This window comes from Theropithecus gelada, chromosome 10 (assembly GCF_003255815.1).
Source record: "Theropithecus gelada isolate Dixy chromosome 10, Tgel_1.0, whole genome shotgun sequence".
NCBI classification, from domain to species: domain Eukaryota; kingdom Metazoa; phylum Chordata; class Mammalia; order Primates; family Cercopithecidae; genus Theropithecus; species Theropithecus gelada.
In genome coordinates, this window is record NC_037678.1 from 19,053,198 (window position 1) to 19,068,719 (window position 15,522).

The window sequence follows — 15,522 nt, forward strand, 5'->3', positions numbered from 1 at the left end:
GCCTGAGGTTAGAGACCAGCCTGGCTAACATGGAGAAACCCCATCTCTACTAAAAATACAAAAATTAGCCAGGTGTGGTGACGGACGCCTGTAGTCCCAGCTACTCGGGAGGATGAGGCAGTGGAAGTGCTTGAACCCTGGCGGCAGAGGTTGCAGTGAGCCAAGATCATGCCACTGCACTCCAGCCTGGGCGACCGAGCAAGACTCCAAAAAAAAAACACAAAACCAGGGAGCGGGGGCCAGGCACAGCGGCTCATACCTGTAATCCCAGCACTTTGGGAAGCTGAGGCAGGTAGATCACCTGAGGTCAGGAGTTCAAGAACAGCCTGGCCAACATGGTGAAACCCCATCTCTACTGAAAATACAAAAGATTAGCCAGACGTGGTGGCAGGCACCTGTAATCCGAGCTACTCAGGAGGCTGAGGCAAAAGAATCGCTTGAATCCAGGAGGTGGAGGTTGCAGTGAGCCAAGATCATGCCACTATACTCCAACCTGGGTGACAGAGTGAGACACTTGTCTCACAAAAAAAAAAAACAAAGTCCACTATCATTTAAGATAGTAGCACAGGCTGGACGCAGTGGCTCATGTCTGTAATCCTAACATTTTGGCAGGCCAAGGCAGGCGGATCACTTGAGGTCAGGAGTTCAAGACCAGTCTGGCCAACATAATGAAACCCCATCTCTACTACAAATACAAAATTAGCTGTGCATGGTGGTGCACACCTGTAATCCCCGCTACTCGGGAGGCTGAGGCAGGAGAATCGCTTGAACCTGGGAGGTGGAGGTTACAATGAGCTGAGATCACACCATTGCACTCCAGCCTGGGTGACAGAGTGAGACTCCATCTCAAAAAAACAAACAAAAAAAAGGCCAGGCACGGTGGCTCACACCTGTAATTCCAGCACTTTGGGAGACCAAGGTGGGGTGGATCACCTGAGGTTGGGAGTTCAATACCAGCCTGACCAACACAGAGAAACCCCATCTCTACTAAAAACACAAAATTAGCCAGGCATGGTGGCACATGCCTGTAATCCCAGCTACTCAGAAAGGCTGAGGGAGGAGAATCGCTTGAATCCGGGAAGCAGAGGTTGCAGTGAGCTGAGATTGAGCCATTGCACTCCAGCCTGGGTAACAAGAGCAAAACTCCACCTCAAAAAAAAAAAAAAAAAGAAAGAAACCAAAGCCCACTATCATTTAAGATAGTAGCACAGGCTGAACACAGTGGCTCACGCCTATAATCCCAACATTTTGGGAGGCCGAGGCAGGCGGATCACTTGAGGTCAGGAGTTCAAGACCAGCCTGGCCAACATGATGAAACCCCATCTCTACTAAAAATACAAAAATTAGCTGGGCATGGTGGTACACACCTGTAATCCCAGCTACTCGGGAGGCTAAGGCAGGAGAATCTCTTGAATCTGGGAGGTGAAGGTTGCAGTGAGCTGAGATCATGCTGCTGCATTCCAGCCTGGGCAACAGAGTGAGACTCCATCTCAAAAAAAAAAAAAAAAAATAGTAGGACAACTGGAATTAAGATAAACTTCTGCCAAATTCAAGATCCAATACTGTTTCCATCACAAGGCTTCCAATCCAGTCAGGCACAGACTGCACACTCAGTCAGTACCTGTTTCCTTCCACCACATCAATGAGGTCATCAGCTGTAGCATCACTACGTAGAGTCACATCAGCATTATGAATCTTGTATTCGGCCAGAATGCTCTTCACAGTTTCAGCATCTAGCTCACTCTGGGGGCACTGAAAGGGAATAGCAGATGACTGGTCAGCACAAAATTAAAAAAAAAAAAATACTTGCCAAGTGTACCAATATCCATGTACCTGGAAAATTCTAGCTAAGATGCAAACTCATTACTAAAGACATCCGGGATGAGTGTCACTGACTTTTAGTAGGAAATAAATGTTCAAACTCCAAGGAAGGTGTTACACGCTGAACTGTGTTCCTCCTTCCCCCACAAAATAATTCATATGTTGAAGTCCTAATCTCAGTATCTCAGAATGTGACTGTATTTGGAGATAAGAGTCTTTAAAGCGGTAATCAAATTAAAATAAGGTCATTAGGGTGGGGCCCTAATCCAATACTGGTGGTACTAATGAGAAAAGGAGATTAGGACACAGAAACACAGAGCAAACACCAGATGAAGTCATATCTGTAAACCAAGGACAGAAGCCTCAGAAGAAACCAACCCTGCCATCACCTTGATCTCAGACTTCCAGCCTCTAGAATTATGAAAAATCAATTTGTTATTTAAGCCACCCCATCTGTGGTACCATATTATGGCAGCCCTGGCAAACTAACACAGAAATAATCTTAAATGTTCAAATTCGAACATTAAGACAGGATAATGGGAAAGATGTTTTGGGCAAGACAGCTTAAACCTATGCCAGTCAAATCATCCGGAGTGTTAAATTTAGTAGGAAAGTCTCAGTCCTCAATTTTGACAGAGAAGCAGCATTTGACAGAACTGGTCACTCTTATCTGAAACACTTTACTTGGCTTCCAGCATTTCAAACTCTTTCAGTTTTCCTTCTCTCTCTTTGTCTAAGAAGTCTTATCTCTTTGAGTCTCTTTTCTTTCTTTCTTTTTTTTTTTTTGAGACGGAGTTTCGCTCTTGGTGCCCAGGCTGGAGTGCAATGGCGCAATCTCAGCTCACTGCAACCTCCACCTCCTGGGTTCAAGCGATTCTCCTGCCTCAGTCTCCCAAGTAGCTAGGATTACAGGCGCGTGCCACCATGCCTGACTAATTTTTGTATTTTTAGTAGAGACAGGGTTTTGCCATGTTGGCCAGGCTGGTCTCCAACTCCTGACCTCAGGTAATCTGCCCACGTCGGCCTCAGCATCAGCCACTGTGTCTGGCCGATTCTCTTTTCTTTTTTCTTTTCTTTTTTTTTTTTTTGAGATGGAGTCCCACTCTGTTGCCAGGCTGGAGTGCAGTGGTGTGATCTCGGCTCACTGCAACCTCCTCCTCCCGGGTTCAAGCGATTCTCCTGCCTCAACCTCCTGAGCAGCTGAGATTACAGGCGTGTGCCACCATGCTCAGCTAATTTTTGTGTTTTTAATAGAGACAGGGTTTCACCATGTTGGCCAGGATGGTCTCGATCTCTTGACCTTGTGATCTGCCAGCCTTGGCCTCCCAAAGTGCTGGGATTACAGGCCTGAGCCACCGCGCCTGACTCTCTTTTCTTTTCTATCTATACTCACATCCTTGGTGATCTCAGTTAGGTCCATGACATTAAAGTTGATAATCACCAAATTTATATATCCAGTCTAGGTAATTCCTCATGCAGCCTAAATAATTCCTCACGCCTTTTTTTTTTTTTTTTTAGTAGAGATGGGGTCTCACTTTGTTGTCCAAGCTGGTTTTGAACTCCTGGGCTCAAGTGATCCTCCTGCCTCAACCTCCCAAAGTGCTGGGATTATAGATGTACAGTCATGAGCCACTGTGCCCAACCTACCCCACATGCCTTCTTGACAGAAACACCTGGATGTCTAACTGGCATCTAAAACTTAACATCCTGATCTTCTCCTTCCCTCCAAACCTACTCTACCAAAAGTCCTACCATTTTAGTAATAAGAGTTCATTTTTTTTTTTAGCTCAGGACAAAAAAAAAAAAAAAAAAGTGGCTGGGTATGGTGGCTCACACCTGTAATCCCAACACTTTGGGAGACCAAAGCAGGAGGATAGTTTGAAGCCAAAAGTTCAAGATCAACCTGGGCAACATGGCAAATCTCCGTTTCTACCAAAAAAAAAAAAAAAAAAATAGCCAAGCCTGGAGGCATGTGACTATAGCCCTAGCTACTTAGAAGGCTGAGGCAGGAGGGTCACTTGAGCCCAGGAGTTTGAGCTAACAGTGATTGTACCACTGTACTCCAGCCTAAGCGACAGAATGAGATCAACCAGGCTGGCCGACATGGTAAAACCCCGTCTCTACTAAAAATACAAGAATTAGCCGGGCACAAGGGCAGGCACCTGTAATCCCAGCTACTCAGGAGGCTGAGGCAGAAGAATCTCTTGAACTTGGTCGGCAGAGGTCGCAGTGCGCCAAGATGGCGCCACTGCACTCCAGCCTGGGTGACAGAGCAAGACAGAGTGAGACTCCATCTCAAAATAAGTAAATAAATAAATAAAAAACAAAACAGGCATCTCTGACTCTTTCTTTCACAATGCATACCCAATCCAGATGTAATTACTATCAGCTATTTCAAAATCTTTCCACAACCAACCACTTTTCAACTCCTTCACTGTCACAACCCTGGTCCAGGAAGCTATCACTTCTTGGTTATTGCAATAACCTCTTAAATTATTTCTGTTTCTGCTCTTAACCTACTGCAATCTATTCTCAACATAAGAGTCAGAATTATTCCACTAAAACCTAAGTCAAATCATGTTTGTGGGTCAGAACTCAACCAACAGTTACCCATCTCCTGTAAAGTAAAAGCACATATGTCCCTATGTTATGACTTCATCTCTTACTACTCTCTTACTTGCTCATTCTGCTGTTCCTCAAACATGGGAAGACATGCCCTGCCTCAGTACCTTTCCACTTGGACGTTTCCTCTGCATGAAGCAAATGCTCTTCTTCAAGATATCCACTTGGTTCACACCTTCATGTTACCTCAGTGAAGACTTCCCTGACCAACGTTCTTAAAACCGCAACCCTCACACCAACACTCTATCTCCTTTCCCTACTTTGTGTTCTGACATTTATCATTGACTAACACATTATATTTTACTCATTAATATTTGCTATTCTATCCAACTAGAAAATAAAAGCAGGGGGTTTCACTATTCCCTCTTCCATTCCTGCTCAGAGCCTAAAATAATGTTTGGCCCATGGTAGGCACTCTATAAATTTGTGTTAAATGAATGAAAACAGAAGACATTGGCGGCCATGTACTTTATGCAAGCATAATATTGGTTCACACTCCCATATCATCCCCAATAGATAATCCAAAAGAGGAAATAAGCAGCAAAGGTAAGTCTGAGACTGGCTCCTATCCTAATCTTGAAGTCTTTCTTGTCAGTCATTATGAAGTCACTGTGCTATCTCAATTAGTGCAGGGAAAAGCCAGGAAATTTTCCAATGTCAATGTCCATGCACCCTAATCCACTCCCCACTCCTATTCCTGCGGCAGCCTGCCCCATGTCGTCTTCCCCACTTACAGTGGCTGTGAGATTAATGCCTCCCTTGTCTTTCTTCTTAAAGCCAATGTTGGGGGGTTTGCTGTTCAAGCGAATGCCAAAGCCTTCCAGCTCATTTTCAATTATCTTCTTATGTCCCAAAGGTTTCAGGACATCCAGAACAATCAAGATCAAGTTACAGGTTCGGGCCACTGAAGAGTAAGAAAAAAACATACCCAAGAAAGTTCAATAAAGCCTTAACTAACCCAAATACTCAAATAGAGGTGTTCTTCCCCCTACATTTAAGTGTCAAAGGATTTTTTTGTAATACATACATACACACATACACGAAGTTCTTATAGCTACAAAAGAGTTATACCAGAAGTCAATTTGCTTTGTATGCCATGAAATCAGCACATATTTGCCCAAGAGTTGATACATTTTCTGTCGCCCAGGCTGGAGTGCAGTGGCACAATCTTGGCTTACTACAACCTCTTCCTCTCGGGTTCAAGCGATTCTCCTGCCTCAGCCACCTGAGTAGCTGGGACTACAGGCACGTGCCACCATGCCTAGCTAATTGTATTTTAGTAGACATGGGATTTCCTCACCATGTTGCCTGGGCTGGTCTTGAACTCCTGAGCTCAGGCAATCCACCCACCTCAGCCTCCCAAAGGGCTAGGATTACAGGCGTGAGCCACTGCGCCCACCCTTGGTTAGCATATTTTAAACCAAATTTAATGAGGTATAACTTTTTTTTAATTATATCCATGTTAAAGCACACAGTTCGATGGCAAATGTATATACCTGTGTAACCACCTAAGCAATCAAGACACGGAATATTTCCATCACCTACAGCATTCCTTTGTAACTCCTTTCAATCTTCCCCACTATTCCCAGCCAACCACTGATCTGCTTTCTACCACCATAGTTTGCACTTTTTAGAATTTCATATAAATGAAATCATATAAAATATATTATTTTGGCACAGCACAGTGGCTCCTGCCTATAATCCTAGCACTTTGGGAGGTTGCAGCAGAAGGACTGCTTGGAGCCAGGAGTTTGAGACCAGCCTGCGCAACAAAGTAAGATTCAATCTGTACAAAAAAAAAAAAAAAATGTAGTATTTTGTGCCTGAATATCTTATTTTTATTAATACATACTTATATTTATATTGACTGAGACAGAGTATCACTCTATTGCCTAGGCTGGAGTGCAGTGGCATGATCATAGCTCACTGTAGCCTTTAACTCCTGACCTCAAGCAATCCTCCTGCCTTGGTCTCCCAAAGTGCCAAGATTACAGGCATGAGCCACAGTATCTGGCCTATTTCTATATTAAAATTCATTTGTCAAAAATTCTGCTTCCAGCTGGGAACGGGAGCTCACGCCTATAATCCCAGCACTTCGGGAGGCTGAAGCGAGAAGATCACCTGACGCCAGGCGTTCAAGACCAGCCTGGTCAACATGGTGAAACCGACTCTACTAAAAATACAAAAACTGGCCAGGCACAGTGGCTTACATCTGTAATCCCAGCACTTTGGGAGGCTGAGGCAGGAGAATCGCTTAAACCCGGGAGACAGAGGTTGCAGTGAGCTGAGATTGCGCCACTGCACTCCAGCCTGGGCAACAGAGCAAGAATCCATCTCCAAAAATAAGTAAATAAATAAAACATTAGCTGGCCGTGGTAGTGGACACCTGTAATACCAGCTACTCGCGAGGCTGAGGCACAACAATCACTTGAACCGGGGAGGCAGAGGTTGCAGTGAGCCGAGATCATGCCACTGCACTCCAGCCAGCCTGGGTAACAGAGCTCCATCTCAGGAAAAAAAAAAAATTCTGCTTCCATCAACTTTCTAGTTCCTCATTTTTTTAAATTCTCTTTTTTGAAGAGAAAGGCTCTTGCTTTGTCACTCAGGCTGGAGTGCAGTCGCATGATCATAGCTCATTATAACCTCTACCTCCTGGGCTCAACTGATCCTCCTGCCTCAGCCTCTTTGAGTATCTCGGACTACACGTGTGCCATGTCACATGACTATTTTTTTTTTTATTTTTGTAGAGACAGGGTCTTGCAATGTTGCCCAGGTTGGTCTTGAACTCCTGGCCTCAAACAATCCTCCTGCCTCAGTCTCCCAAAGTGCCAGGATTACAGATATAAGCCATTGCACCTGACCCTCATTCTTTTTTTTTTTTTCCTTTGGAGATGGAGTAGAGATGGCGTTTTACCACGTTGTTCAGGCTGGTCTTGAACTCCTGACCTCACGATCTGCCCACCTCGGCCTCCCAAAGTGCTGGGATTACAGGCGTGAGCCACCATGCCCAGCCTCAGTGGTAGACTTTTTTTTTTTTTTTTGAGACAGAGTTTCACTGTTGTTGCCCAGTCTGGAGTGCAATGGTGAGACCTCGGCTCACCACAATGTCCGCCTCCTGGGTTCAAGCAATTCTCCTGACCCAGCCTCCTAAGTAGCTGGGATTATAGGCATGGGCCACCACTCCCAGCTAATTTTGTATTTTTAGTAGACAGGGTTTCTCCAGGTTAGTCAGGCTAGTCTCAAACTTTCAACCTCAGGTGATCTGCCCGCCTCAGCCTCCCAAAGTGCTGGGACTACACGCATGTGCCACCATGCCCAGCCTGATTTTATTTTATTATTTTTTAGATGGAGTCTCACTCTGTCACACAGGCTGGAGTGCAATGGCATGATCTCGGCTCACTGCAACCTCCACCTCCCGGGTTCAGGCTATTTTCCTGCCTCAGCCTCCCAAGTAGCTGGGACTACAGGCATGCATCACTATGCCTGGCTACATTTTGTATTTTTAGTACAGACAGGGTTTCACCATGTTGGCCAGGCTGGTCTCAAACTCCTGACCTCAAGTGATCCACCCGCCTCAGCCTCCCAGAGTGCTGCAATTATAGGCGTGAGCCACCACGCCTGGCCATGATTTTATTTTTATTATTATTTTTTGACATGGAGCCTTGCTCTGTTGCCAGGCTGGAGTGCAGTGGTGCGATCTCTCGGCTCACTGCAACCTCCGCCTCCCAAGTTTAAGTGATTCTCCTGCCTCAGCCTCCTGAGTAGCTGGGACTACAGGCGTACACCACCACACCCAGCTAATTTTTGTATTTTTAGTAGAGAGACGGGGTTTCATCATGTTGGCCAGGATGGTCTCGATCTCCTGACCTGGTGATCCACCCGCCTCAGCCTCCCGAAGTGCTGGGATTACAGGTGTTTGAGTCACCACGCCTGACCTTATTATTACTATTATTATTATTATTTGAGACAGGGTCTCTGTTTGTTGCCCAGGCTGCAGTGCAGTGCCATGATCACGGCTCACTGCAGCTTGACCTCCTGGGCTCAAGAGAGCCTCCCACCTCAGCCTCCCAAACACCTGGGACTACAGGAACACACCACCACATCCAGCTATTTTTTTTTTTTTTTTTTTGAGACAGAGTCTTGCTGTCACCAGGCTGGAGTGCAATGGTGCAATCTCGGCTCACTGCAACCTCTGCCGTCCAGAGTCAAGCAATTCTCCTGCCTCAGCCTCCCAAGTAGCTGGGACTACAGTCACGCGCTACCATGCCCAGCTAATTTTTATATTTTTAATAAAAATGGTGGGGTTTCACCATGTTGGCCAGGATGGTCTCGATCTCTTCACCTCGTGATCCGCCTGCCTCGGCCTCCCAAAGTGCTAGAATTACAGACTGTGGAATTACAGTGCTAGAATTACAGACTGTGAGCCACCGCGCACGGACGGCCAGTGATATCTTAAGCCCAGTGACTGAAGTGATAGAAAAGAGGTCAGAGAGGCAGCCAGGGGTCAGGTCATTTACGGTAAAGACTTTGGGTCTCATGCCAAATAATACGGGAAAACATCAGAAGATATAGCCAAGAAATGACATGATCTGACTTCTTTTTGTTTGCTTTCTTTGAGACAGTCTCACTCTGTCACGCAGGCTGGAGTGCAGTGGCATCCCACCTGACTACAACTTCCGCCTCCCAGGTTCAAGTGATCCTCCCATTTCAGCCTCCCAAGTAGCTAATTTTTGTATTTTTAGTAGAGATGGGGTTTCGCCATGTTGGCGAGGATAATGTGGAACTCCTGGCCTCAAGTGATCTGCCTGCCTCAGCCTCCCAAAGTGCTGGGATTACAATTATGAACCATCATGCCTAGAGTGATCTGACTTATTATACACAATCATTCTAGCTCTAGTGAGAAGATACTACAGAGCAGCAGGATAGCAGCAGGAAGGCCAGTGATGGGGCTATAATGCTAGAGACAAGGCATCACGAAGGAAGTGACAATATAGGTGAAGAGTTTGGAGTCACTACAAATCAAAGGGGAAAAAAATAGAAGGTGTTGGGGAAAGTGGCCCATTATACAGAGAAAATTAAAATTGGATACCCTTCTAATATCAGATATAAGAGTAGTCTCCAGGTAAATAAAGGACCCAAAAGTATAGAAAAAACAGGAGACTAGGCCGGGCGCGGTGGCTCAAGCCTGTAATCCCAGCACTTTGGGAGGCCGAGACGGGCGGATCACGAGGTCAGGAGATCGAGACCATCCTGGCTAACATGGTGAAACCCCGTCTCTATTAAGAAATACAAAAAACTAGCCGGGCGAGGTGGCGGGCGTCTGTAGTCCCAGCTACTCGGGAGGCTGAGGCCGGAGAATGGCGTGAACCCAGGAGGCGGAGCTTGCAGTGAGCTGAGATCCGGCCACTGTACTCCAGCCCAGGCGACAGAGCGAGACTCCGTCTCAAAAAAAAAAAAAAAAAAAAAGAAAAAACAGGAGACTGTATCTAAGACCTAAGGAAAGATAGGGACTTCTTAAATAAAACTTTAAAAGCACAAACCATAAGAAAAAATAAACAGTAGGCCAGGTGCTCACACCTGTAATCCCAGCACTTTGGGAGACTGAGGTAGGCGGAGCCCTTGAGGTCAGGAGTTCGAGACAAGCCTGACCAACATGGTGAAACCCTGTTTCTATTAAAAATACAAAAAAATGGCCGGGCGCGGTGGCTCAAGCCTGTAATCCCAGCACTTTGGGAGGCCGAGACGGGCGGATCACGAGGTCGGGAGATCAAGACCATCCTGGCTAACACGGTGAAACCCCGTCTCTACTAAAAAAATACAAAAAACTAGCCGGGCGAGGTGGCGGGCGCCTGTAGTCCCATCTACTCGGGAGGCTGAGGCAGGAGAATGGCGTGAACCCGGGAGGCGGAGCTTGCAGTGAGCTGAGATCCGGCCACTGCACTCCAGCCTGGGCGACAGAGCAAGACTCCGTCTCAAAAAAAAAAAAAAAAAAACAAAAAAATTAGCCGGGCGTGGTGGCACACACCTGTGATCCCAGCTACAAATAAAGAGTAGATTCTAACAAAATTAAGGGTTTTTATTCAACAAATACTACCTTGGACAAAATTAATGGGAGAAGATATTTGTAATGTCTAAAGCAGTTTCTGCAATAATGAAAATATTCTGCATCTGTACTGTCCAATACAGTAGTTACTAGTCACATGTAGCTAATAAGCACATAAAATGTGGCTTACATAATTGAGGAACTAAATTTTAAATTTTATTTAATTGTAATTAAATTTTAGTCACATGTAACTAGTAAATATCATATTAGACAAAGAATTTAAGAGAAATTCTTGAAAAACAGTAAGACAACAATCACTGCCTGGGCAATATATCGAGATTCTACCTCTAAAAAAGTAAAAATTAATTAGCCTGGCACGGTGGTGCATGCCAGTAGTCCCAGCTACTCAGGAAGCTGAGGAGAGAGAGACCCTCTCGAGCTCAGGGTTTTCGAGACCATCCTGAACAACATAGTGAGACTGTCTCTCAAAAAGTAAAAAATTAGCCGGGCATGATGGTACATGCTGCCTGTAGTCCTAGCTACTCAAGAGGCCGAGGAAGAAGGATCGCCTGATCCCAGGAGATTGAGGCTGCAGTGAGCTGTGATCATGCCACTGTACTCCAGCCTGGTCAAGAGAGCAAGACCCTGTCTCTTCAAAAAAAAAAAAGGAAGAAAAGAAAGGCCAGGCACGGTGGCTCAAGCCTGTAATCCCAGCACTTTGGGAGGCCGAGACGGGCAGATCACGAGGTCAGGAGATCGAGACCATCCTATCCTGTCTATCGCAGTGAAATACTGTCTCTACTAAAAATACAAAAAATTAGCCAGACGTGGTGGCAGGTGACTGTAGTCCCAGCTACTCAGGAGGCTGAGCAGAATGGTGTGAACCCGGGAGGCGGAGCTTGCAGTGAGCTGAGATCCGGCCACTGCACTCCAGCCTGGGCGACAGAGCGAGACTCTGTCTCAAAAAAAAAAAAAAAGAGAAGAAAATGTGCCATGAACTGAGAAGTATGATTAACTCCATCTTTTGATAGAGTTTCCTCCTTAGCATAGTAGCCAGGAAGTCAGTCACCTAACTCAATGTTTTTCACTTAAGGATGAAAAAGGGGGAAAAAAAGAGTGGCTAGCCTCTAGATATATTTCAAAGGTAAAACCAACTGGATATAATAACGTAGTAGATGTGGGGGATGAAAGGGAAAAACAGATTTGACCTAAAAGTTCTGAAGGATAAATTTGCCTTTACAGAGATAGAAAAGACTAAGGGAAGAGCAAGTTGAGGATGGGAGATCAATAATGTCTGTTTTTTAATTTTTAAATTTACTTTCATTTTTTAGTAGAGATTAGGTATCACTATGTTGCCCAGGCTGGTCTCAAACTCTTGAGCTCAAGTGATCCCCCCGCCTAAGCTAAGATCAAGAATGTAATCTTATACATGTTAAGTCTGAGACACCTAATTAGACATCCAAGCGGAGATATGTCGGCAGCTGATCTGCAGTTCATCAGAAGGCAAAATACTGCCACACATTTCATAATCATTAGAATATAGATCCAGACATTTAAAACCAAAGAACTAGATGAAATAACCCTCATTTGGCATAGACAGAGCAGAGACAGAGAAGAAAAGAAACTCCAAGATTAGGCATTGCGGCAATCCACATTTAGAGGGCTTGATGAGGGGGCAGATCAAGCAAAGGAGACCAGGAAGAAGCACTGGTGTCAGAGATCAGGTAAAGCAAATACTTCAAGGAGGGAGTGATCAACTGTGTTACTCTCTTTAGAAAGATGTGGACAATAAACTGGGCATCAGGTTTGACAATGGGGAAGTCATATGTGTCCTTGTTAAGAATAGACAGGAGTCGGGAGGGCCCGGTGGCTCATGCCTGTAATCCCAGCACTTTGGGAGGCCAAGGTGGGTGGATCACCTGAGGTTAGCAGTTTAAGACCAGCCTGGGCCGGGCGCGGTGGCTCAAGCCTGTAATCCCAGCACTTTGGGAGGCCGAGACGGGTGGATCACGAGGTCAGGAGATCGAGACCATCCTGGCTAACACGGTGAAACCCCGTCTCTACTAAAAAATACAAAAAACTAGCCGGGCGAGGTGGCGGGCGCCTGTAGTCCCAGCTACTCGGGAGACTGAGGCAGGAGAATGGCGGGAACCCGGGAGGCGGAGCTTGCAGTGAGCTGAGACCCGGCCACAGCACTCCAGCCTGGGTGACAGAGCAAGACTCCGTCTCAAAAAAAAAAAAAAAAAAAAAAAAAAAAAAGACCAGCCTGGCCAACGTGGTGAAACCCCATCTCTACTAAAAATACAAAAATTAGCCAGGTGTGGTGGCAGGTGCCTATAATTCCAGCTATTCAGGAGGCAGAGGCAGGAGAATCACTTGAACTCAGGAGGCAGAGGTTGCAGTGAGCCAAGATCGTGCCATTGCACTCCAGCCTGGGCAACACAGTGGGACTCCATCTCCAAAAAAAAAAAAAAAAGCAAACAGAATACACAAGAGTCTAAGAGAAAATAATGCATCCACGAAACAAGAACAAGATGCTAAAAAAAAAAAAAAAAAAGGAAAAATCAGAAGACAGAAACAAAGTCTTAGAAATTAAAAACAATACTACAGCAGCAATACACTCAACAGCAGGATTAGAAGATAATGCTGAGAAAATCACTTAAAGAAAAAATTAAGAGACAAAAGGTAATTTTAAAAAATTACAAGGGCCAAGTGCAGTGGGTCACACCTGTAATTCCAACACTTTGGGAGGCCAAGGCAGAAGGATCACTTGAGCCCAGGGGCTCAAGACCAGCCTGGGCAAGAAAGCAAGACCCCTACAAAAAAAGTTTTAAAATTTAGCCCAGCACGGTATTGCATGTCTGTAGTCCTAGCTACTCAGAAAGCTGACATGGGAAGATTGCTTGAGCCTAGGAGTTCACAGTTATGGTGAGCTACATACGATCAGGCCGCTGCACTCAAGCCTGGGTGACAGAGTGAGACTCTGTCTTTATAAAACAAGAAAGTTAAGAAAATTATAAACCCAGAAGTCCAGCATTCTATTAGCAGTCCTTCCATAAATAAGGAACTCAGAGGAAATTATCAAAGAACACAGAAAAATTTCCAATAAAATGAAAGATATGAGTAGTCATGCTGAAAGAGTCTACCACACCAGGAAAGGGAGACGGAAATTAAGGAAGAAAAAAAAAAAAAAGGTAGCCCAGGCAACATGACAAAACTCTCTCTCTACTAAAAATAAAAAAAATTAGCCAGGTATGGTGGCACGCACCTGTAGTCCCTGCTACTCAGGAGGCTGAGGTGGGTCACCCGAGTCCAGGGACTCCAGTGAGCCGAGATCCCACCACTGCACTCCAGGCTAGGTGATGGGAGTGAGAGTGAGACCCTGTTCCGACCAAAAAAAAAAAAAAAAAAAAAAAAAAAGCTCCACCAAATATCCAGCAAGATAAATTAAAGAAAAGAAAGAGAGGGCCAGGTGCGGTGGGTCACGTCTGTAATCCCAGCACTTTGGGAGGCCGAGGCAGGCAGATCACAGCATCAGGAGATCGAGACCATCCTGGCTAACATGGTGAAACCCCATCTCTACTAAAAATACAAAAAATAGCTGGGCTTGGTGGTGGGCGCCTGTAGTCCCAGCTACTTGGGAGGCTGAGGCAGGAGAATGGCATGAACCTGGGAGGCTGAGCTTGCAGCGTGCCAAGATGGCGCCACTGCACTCTAGCCTGGGTGACAGTGAGACTCCGCCTCAAAAAAAAACAAAACAAACAAACAAAGCCCAAACCAAGAATTAATTTGCTGAAGTAGCCTTTTTTTGATACAGAGTCTCGCTCTGTGGCACGATCTCGGCTCACTGCAAGCTCCACCTCCCAGGTTCACACCATTCTCCTGCCTCAGCCTCCCTAGTAGCTGGGACTACAGGTGCCTGCTACCACACTGGCTAATTTTTTTGTATTTTTAGTAGAGAGAGGGTTTCACTGTGTCAGCCAGGATGGTCTCGATCTCCTGACCTCGTGACTTGACCGCCTCAGCTTCCCAAAGTGCTGGGATTACAGGCATGAGCCACCGCGCCCAGCCTGAAGTAGCTTTTAAGATCTTCCAGTGAGGGGAAAAAAGTTGGTTATTTATCAAAAAACAAAAAAAAAGTTCTAACTATTGGACTCAACAGCAATAGTAGACGCTATAAGATAGTGTTCTTCAAATTTCTGAGGGAAAATGACTTCTAATTTATAAATCTATAAATAGCAAAACTAATGACCCCAGTACAAGGGTAAAATAAAAATAACCTTCAAACATGAAAGGACAAGGCCGGGCGCAGTGGCTCAAGCCTGTAATCCCAGCACTTTGGGAGGCCGAGACGGGCGGATCACGAGGTCAGGAGATCGAGACCATCCTGGCTAACACGGTGAAACCCCGTCTCTACTAAAAAATACAAAAAACTAGCCGGGTGAGGTGGCGGGCGCCTGTAGTCCCAGCTACTTGGGAGGCTGAGGCAGGAGAATGGCGTAAACCTGGGAGGCAGAGCTTGCAGTGAGCTGAGATCCGGCCACTGCACTCCAGCCTGGGCGACAGAGCAAGACTCCTTCTCAAAAAAAAAAAAAAAAAAAAAACATGAAAGGACAGCACTCTGGGAAACCAAGGCAGGCAGATCACTTGAGCTCAGGAGTTTGAGACCAGCCTGGGCAACATGGTGAAACTCCATCTCTACACAAAAAAAAAAAAAAGAAAAAAAAAGNAAAAAAAAAAAAAAAAAAAAACATGAAAGGACAGCACTCTGGGAAACCAAGGCAGGCAGATCACTTGAGCTCAGGAGTTTGAGACCAGCCTGGGCAACATGGTGAAACTCCATCTCTACACAAAAAAAAAAAAAAGAAAAAAAAAGAAAAAAAAATTAGCCAGGCATAGTGGCACACCCCTGTAATCCCTGCTACCTGGGAGGCTGAGGTGGGAGGATTCCTTGAACCCGGGAGGCAGAGGTTGCAGTGAGCCAAGGTTGTCCCACTGTACTCCAGCCTGGATGACAGAGTGAGCCACTGTCCCCA

General features: G+C 45.6%; 1 protein-coding gene across 1 annotated transcript in view; it reads right to left on the reverse strand.

The window, feature by feature from the left end:
* Positions 1-15,522, reverse strand: part of DRG1 (developmentally regulated GTP binding protein 1) — a 38,146-nt gene that overhangs the window by 9,367 nt on the left and 13,257 nt on the right. The window contains exons 5-6 of the mRNA XM_025400077.1: positions 5,178-5,347; positions 1,622-1,752 (exon numbers count right to left, since the gene is read on the reverse strand). Coding sequence (XP_025255862.1) covers positions 1,622-1,752; positions 5,178-5,347 — 301 coding nt within the window. The remainder of the gene's footprint in view (positions 1-1,621; positions 1,753-5,177; positions 5,348-15,522) is intronic.